The sequence below is a fragment of the Sardina pilchardus genome, chromosome 1 (assembly GCF_963854185.1).
Source record: "Sardina pilchardus chromosome 1, fSarPil1.1, whole genome shotgun sequence".
Lineage (NCBI taxonomy): Eukaryota > Metazoa > Chordata > Actinopteri > Clupeiformes > Clupeidae > Sardina > Sardina pilchardus.
Genome location: NC_084994.1, coordinates 29384674 through 29392173, shown reverse-complemented (window position 1 = coordinate 29392173; position 7500 = coordinate 29384674). Strand labels below are relative to the sequence as shown.

Below are 7500 nucleotides of genomic sequence, written 5' to 3'. Positions count from 1 at the left end.
GGTCGTTGTTCTTTAGTGTTTTCACATTCATTGTGTGAGGCTGACTGCTACTTTTGAAAAATGAAAGTAATGAATGAAATACTGCTATAGTCTTCTATTTTGGTTCAGCATTCAAAGCAAAATGTGAAAGCAACATGGGCTGCATTGCTGCCTTGGACAGGTGTGCTCTAAGTGATACGTGCAAGCGTATAATATAGTTCAGTCTCTTATGTTATTGAGTATATAGCGTCTGTAGTGGGACTACAGGGCCATAGTCCAGAAAATGTGCCCTACTATGCCCAAAATGGGAAAGTCTGGTTAACACCAATTGAGATTGAGCATGCGTCTGGAAAGGTTTGGGTCTGGTTGACTCCAGAGGTGTACTGTAAGCAGCAGTGAAATTAAACACTTCAATTGGTGCATTAAACTCTTACTAAAGGGGCTTTTCCATTACAGGGTATCAGACTCTACTCGCTTTTTTTTGGTTTTCCATTAGCAAAAACTAGTACCTGGTACCTGGTGCTATTTTTGGTATCACCTCCATTGAGGTTCCAAGCAAACTGAGGTGATACCAAAAGACGGCGTTAATGACATCACAATTGTTTTCTTCAGCGTTGTTATGGCAACCGGCTAGCTCATGGGGTGCTTTGTTGCAGTGGAAAACAAACACCTGGTAGGCCTACCAAAATCGAGTAGAGTCGAGTCGAGTTGAGTTGAACATACTGTATTTATTGAAAGAAAGATTTCAAGTGCAGTTGTTTACATAATGGCAAAGAAAATACATGTCCATATCTGTTTAACCCCGTCACCATCAGTGCAGCCATCAGTTGCATTGGATGCACTGCTCTATCTGTCATCATAGTGCCCGCCCCATGCCAGATAAGTGATGATGATTGGATCCTGGGTTTTTGATGATTCGGAAAACATGCTTTAATTAACAGAGCCCAATTCAAACATGCTAACAGATTTATCTTGGTTCACCCAGGCAACAAATTGGATGTCGTTGAAAAAAAAAAAGATCGATCCCATTTCCACGCTTGTCTACCATTGATGTTTGATTTGATTTATATTTGATATATTTTCTTTCTTTCTTTTTTCTTTCTTTCTTTCTTTCTTTCTTTCTTTCTATTTGGCCAGGGTGACAGCTGAAGTGTGACTTCATACAGCACTGAAGGAGAAGTTACAGCATCGGTTCAAAGGTCACAGTCATGACGGCCACCAACGCTCCCCAAGACAAGTATGAACCCATGCGTCTCCTTATCCCTATTCAATCACAAGCGCATATTAGTGTATAGGTTCTTCTTATCCCTATTCCATCACAAGCACACATTCGTGTAGGTTCTTCTTATCCCTATTTGGTTATTAAGTGATGATGTAAAGCCCAACGGCTTTCAGACTCACTTGTTATTCTTCCTAGACTGTAAAATAAACTATTTTTGTCCGCTATTCAAAGTAGCCGTAAGAAAATTGTCATCTTACTATTGACTCGTTACCTCAACCTAATCAAGTTTTTCGCGGAAGCCTGGACGTTATCCTTGAATATATCATTTGGCTACTTATTAGCCTAATAATTAGCCTACTCTTAAAGTTTAGCGATTTTGTTGTACAATCGCTAAAACGGAGGCGATGATGACAAAGTTTACAAGTTGCAAAAACCATCTGGCTGCGCTAGTAAGCTAGGCTGGGTGAACCCTGCCTGAACTTCCGGTGAATTTGGATTTCGCCCGACAGTTCAGGCTGGAAACTTGCACATCTATCTCATCTGTTCCTTGCCAAAACCTTTGGCTCCAATCAGAAGCTAGCTTATCCAAAAGATGCACTGGATCGTTGGTCTGATTGGTTGGAGGACTATCCAAGCGTACAGAGTCATTTGAACGATGTCCATTGATCACGCCTCTTGTGCAGATGAAACAAAGTGCAGCCTCCCCATACTAATGTTCAATCTTAAAAGATGGAGCTTAGTATGGTGATAGCCAGACTACTAGTAAACGTATTTTCGTTGGGCCTGTGATGTCGGACTCAAGAGCCAAATTCAATCACAAGCACACATTAGTGTAGTTTGTTTGTTGCTGTTTAATTGTTTTGTTGTTCGAGTTTGTTCGGTGTGTCCTTATTAGACTATGCTCTGAATTATTTTGTTGATTGATGTGCTTGCCTGTTTTCTCATGATCTCCCATATATTGGGATTGTAGTCTTGAGTTCTGAAACTCTAGACCTGTCTCCTTGGAGGCCTAAATTAAATTCCTTTCCTGTAACTCAGTGGAACACAGTCTGTTATTTCCCAAAAGCAACATACCAAGCAACTATTCAACTTTATATGTACAGAATGAGTCACTAACTTCCTGTTTCCTGCAATGACCTTTGACCCGACAGATATAAGGCTGTATGGCTGATCTTCTTCACCCTTGGGCTGGGCACACTGTTGCCATGGAACTTCTTCATGACAGCTACCATGGTAATAATGTACAGCATGCTTTGTTTGGAATTTGAATCATTCGAGGTTAACCTTTCCGACCCTTTTCCACTCGGCTAACTAAAGACCAATTCACACCGAAGATTCACAACGAGATGAAACTGTTGGGGAGAGGAGGTGCACTGGTGTGAATTAAATGTTGCACATTGTCGGCAACTGTTGCAAGCCATTGCAAAGCATTCGTGTCAAATCTCAGTTGCAAGGCCTCTGAAACATTGTTGCGGTTGAAAGCTGTTGCAGTGGTCTGAACCCCCCGTTTCAGAACGCTTTGTTGCAGCAAATTGCTGGTTTATAGAATTTTGTTGTGAATCTTTGGTGTAAATTGGCCTTCATGCTTTAAGGTAAAAAAAGCACTGATGTTGTTCATTTCTCTTGTCTTCTCTTCTCTACTTTTTTCTTCTCTCCTCTCCTCTCTTCCCCTCTCCTCTTCTCTTCTCCTCTTCTCTTCTGTTCTCTCCTCTCCTCTTCTCCTCTTCTCTCCTCTCCTCTCCTCTCCTCTTCTCTTCTCCTTTCCTCCTCTCCACTCCTCTTCTCTACTTTACTCTTCTCCTCTCCTCTCCTCTCCTCTCTTCACCTTGACTGAAACCTCAGATCTCCATCCGTTAACACACACCCATTATCCGAAACGGCCACCGCTCCCATCCAGTCTCCACTGCTTAGCCAGCTGACTCACACACATCTCTTGTCTCCTATGGAAAATTCCAACCTGGCTACTAAAACACACATTACACTCAGCTGCCTCTGCCTTGTTCTGAGAAAAGACAGCAAAAAAAAAAAAAAAACTGTTTGCTCTGCCTCCTTATCTGAATCCACGCGGAGAGCTATCTCTGCTGACTGTGTCCATTCAGGGGAAAAGCAATCAGAATGCAATTACCCGCCGTTTTTTCAGCGCAGCTCGTTTCAGTTCAGTGCCGTGTGGAGTGTTCCATCCGCTCAGTGAATCATTAGGTTATTGCTTGAAATGATATCGTTATTGTTTATTGTTTATGTTGCTATTCTCCCTGCTGCAGTCTGACCAACTTTATTTTGAAATGGTTCACTGTTAAAGCTGCAACTGATTCATCGGAGCATACTGTTGGTTTCAGTGAATATGATCAAAAACATCTAGCCTACGCCACCTTTTAAACTAGAAAAGCTCCTCGAGAGTGCAGACCTCCGCCAAGCGAAAACATAACCGGCCCCTGGATCCAGACAGTGATCCAGATCACTATGGTTTCTACCAAGGGTCATTTCGGACCTTTTCATGAAAATGTCATCACTATTCATTCATAACCTTTTGAGTTATCTTGCTAACAAACACACAAACAGACAAACAGACAAACAAACAAACGCTGATGAAAAGATAACCTCCTTGGCGGAGGTAATTCATTATTGTATCGTTTCTATTTGTATGTCACTTTGGACAAAGGCATCTGCCAAATAACCATAACCATAGCCATAACGGTTACCATCTCAGCGCTAAATCCTTCGTCGTCTCTGTCTCCAGTACTTCACCAGCCGGCTCAAGGCCCCCGGCGGGATGGACGATGCTGCCGCTGCCGCCGGCAACGCCACCGAGGCCCCGCCCACGCCGGAGGAGGCGCTGACTCTGCTCCTGGTGGCCAAGTTCAACAACGTGATGACGCTCTGCGCCATGGTGCCGCTGCTGGCCTTCACCTACCTCAACTCCTTCCTGCTCTGGTGGGTGACACCCCCCCCCCCCCCCGAGGTCAAAGTGCAGAGGTTATGAGAGGTCGTAGGGGTCACGTTGCTGGGGTCTTGGTTTAGACTCCTCGGATGACCCCGAAGTCAAAGTGCAGAGGTTAGGAGAGGTCGTAGGGGTCACGTTGCTGGGGTCTTGGTTTAGACTCCTCGGATGACCCCGAAGTCAAAGTGCAGAGGTTAGGAGAGGTCGTAGGGGTCACGTTGCTGGGGTCTTGGTTTAGACTCCTCGGATGACCCCGAAGTCAAAGTGCAGAGGTTAGGAGAGGTCGTAGGGGTCACGTTGCTGGGGTCTTGGTTTAGACTCCTCGGATGACCCCGAAGTCAAAGTGCAGAGGTTATGAGAGGTCGTAGGGGTCACGTTGCTGGGGTCATGGTTTAGACTCCTCGGATGGCCTTGAAATGATAGTAGGTTCAGATGCAGGGTCATAACAAAGGAGCTACACCAGGCGCGTAACTGAAGCTTTCTGTTCGCGACGCGTATGCTGCAGCAGTTAATAATCACTGTGATCAATGGAAGTAGTTACGCCAGATGCGACAGTGGGGTGTGTGTTCGAAAAAAATAGACCAGTCTTCTAAAATGGATTTTACGCATAGTGAATGGAACACCTCAGTTACGCGCCTGGTGTAGCTCTCCTGTAAATGTCATTATTTCAGTTGATTGGTCCAAGTACACCTAAGTAGAGGATATGTTTGTGTGGGGGAGATTATTCTTTCATCTAGATAATATGTTTGTGTGGGGGAGATGACTTTATTTGATATGTATTTATTTATGCATAATCAGAAGAGAAATGAATTTGATAATATGACGTATGACACTTGCAGCTGATTAAATTTGTGTGACTCTCCGAAGGGTTCCTCAGAAGATAAGAATCATGGGTAGTCTGAGCGTGATTCTGCTGGTGTTCATGGTGACGGCCATTTTGGTGAAGGTGGAGATTGCACCGCTGCCTTTCTTCGTGATCACCATGATCAAAATCGTCATCATAAACTGTGAGTGACAACATGAGGTTAACGCACATAGATTTCTATACTGTATATACGATATGTTTATGTTAATGCACCTCTCTGCTATACTGTATGATGCACCTCTCATGCATGCATGATCAACCACCACTGAATCCATAAGATAATATCAAGTCAAACACGCACACGCACACGCACACACGCACGCACACACACACACGTTGTAAGTAAACCACAAAATCTCTCTAAAGCCCTCTGCAAGCTTTCTTGCTATTTGATATTCCCACAAAAAAAAAAAAAAAACACTTTCCCTAGCCCTCCCTTTCCTGTGTCCCACTCCTGCGGTATTCAAAGGGGCTCGACGTGTTGCTCAGATACTCTTCTCTGGAAAGTACTTTCCATTGCCGAACCTTGTTTCCTGTTTCTCTTCCTCTCTCTCTCTCTCTCTCTCTCTCTCTCTCTCTCTCTCTCTCAATTCAATTCAATTCAAAAGTGCTTTATTGGCATGACAAATATTTAGACATTTGTATTGCCAAAGCAATTATCACATACATTGAACATACAGGTGTACAAATAATCAGAATGTAGAGATAAAACATGTGCCTAAACAGACATTCTCTCTCTCTCTCTCTCTCTCTCTCTCTCTCTCCATCTTCCCTCCACCCTTCTCCTCTCCTCCTCCGCCCTTCCTCTTCCTCGGCCAGCGTGCGGGGCCATCCTGCAGGGCAGTCTGTTTGGCATGGCCGGCCTGCTGCCCAGCACCTACACCACCCCCATCATGAGTGGCCAGGGCCTGGCAGGGACCTTCGCCGCCTTCTCCATGATCTGTGCCATAGCCAGTGAGTCTTCTGCACAACAGCGGTGTGTGTGTGTGTGTGTGTGTGTGTGTGTGTGTGTGTCTGTGAATACTATTGGGTAGTCTGTGATTGTGTAGGTGTGTGTGTGTGTGTGTGTGTGTGTGTGTGTGTGTGTGTGTGTGTGTGTGTGTGTGTAAATACTATTGGATAATCTCTCAATGTGTCAAAAGTTTACAAACTTTGCTTGAAAGATTGCAATAACAGTGTTGATAAATATGCCTATAATGTAGAAGCATAACAAGTCCCTCATGTACGTGGTCTCTCTCTCTCTCTCTCTCTCTCTCTCTCTCTCTCTCCATATCCCTTTCTCTCTCTATCTCTCTCTCCATCTCCCTCTCTCTCTCTCTCTCTCTCTCTCTCTCTCAGGTGGCTCTGAGCTAAGTGACAGTGCGTTTGGGTACTTCATCACTGCCTGCGCGGTCATTCTCGTAGCCATCCTGTCGTATGTCCTGCTGCCAAAGATGGTGAGCAGCATCCCAGTCTCACTACCTACAGTACAGCTGTCTTTGACCCCACAATCCATGTCCTTACAACAGTCACATAGTTTACATACTGTAGACACTTCTATTCCGATTAGGAACGGAACAACAGCTCAATCGGAATAAAAATTGTCATAGAAACACCTCAATCGGAATGAAAATGCCTGATTACATACAGTATACAGTCATTTGAATTGACTGCTATATCTTCGCAATGAAAAGTAGGCAACAACGGCTATTCCGATCAAAGATTCTTAAGCGCTTGAAAGCACCTGATTGGAATAGAACCAGAGAGGGTTAAAACGGAGCGAGAGGCGCAAACGTTCGATCATTTCCGCGTTCTGTCTTCGCAAAGGGGAGGGGGGCTAAATCCCCCTTTAAGCAGACCTGTTAACATTCGAACTGAACTGCTTGCCAATCTGACAGAGATCGATATCCCACTATGACGTCTTTGCGACACGCCTCTTTAAGCAGACCGGAACTGTTCGAATTTTGCTTCCATAGAGATGCATTACGTTGCTCTATCTTGTCAATAATTAAGGATCTTTGATAGAACGTACCCCATGTAAACAGACGGCATCAGTTTTTCAATCGGAATAGTTTAATCGGAATGACAAAAAAAAGAAAAACTGTCCATGTAAACGTGGCTAATGTCTTCTATGGTCTAATGTGTATCTGTGTTCTCATCGACCTTGCTGGGTGTTTATAGTATATTTGGCGCTGTGTTATTCCTCAACAGGAATTTTTCCAGCACTTTCAGACCAATAAGGGGGAGGACGAAGAGAAACAGATGGACCTGCTGAAGAAAGGTAATCTGCTGGGAGTCAGTCAGTTTGTGTGTGTTGTTTTTTTTTGTTGTCATATTATGTAGAATATTTTTATGTTCATAACAACGTTCTGGCCGCAACTACAGAATCGCCAGAGTGCCACAAAAGTGGTACATTAATGGCAGAGGTGTAAAAGTTCAGCTTCAGAAAGTACAAATCCAACCATGTATTGGATCTGCCTGTGCATTTAACACAGGTGATCTCACTAATTAGCTCTA

General features: G+C 44.1%; 1 protein-coding gene across 5 annotated transcripts in view; it reads left to right on the top strand.

Moving 5' to 3' along the window:
* The window catches only part of LOC134087643 (equilibrative nucleoside transporter 1-like), a 41417-nt gene that overhangs the window by 19760 nt on the left and 14157 nt on the right, over positions 1 to 7500 (top strand). For all 5 annotated transcript variants that reach the window (XR_009939846.1, XM_062541262.1, XM_062541271.1 and 2 more), the window contains 7 exons: positions 1117 to 1216; positions 2353 to 2434; positions 3939 to 4132; positions 5007 to 5146; positions 5824 to 5958; positions 6343 to 6440; positions 7195 to 7264. Coding sequence is in view for 4 of the 5 variants with exons in the window: in XM_062541262.1 (XP_062397246.1) it covers positions 1188 to 1216; positions 2353 to 2434; positions 3939 to 4132; positions 5007 to 5146; positions 5824 to 5958; positions 6343 to 6440; positions 7195 to 7264 (748 nt within the window). In the remaining variant the exon portion in view is untranslated. The remainder of the gene's footprint in view (positions 1 to 1116; positions 1217 to 2352; positions 2435 to 3938; positions 4133 to 5006; positions 5147 to 5823; positions 5959 to 6342; positions 6441 to 7194; positions 7265 to 7500) is intronic.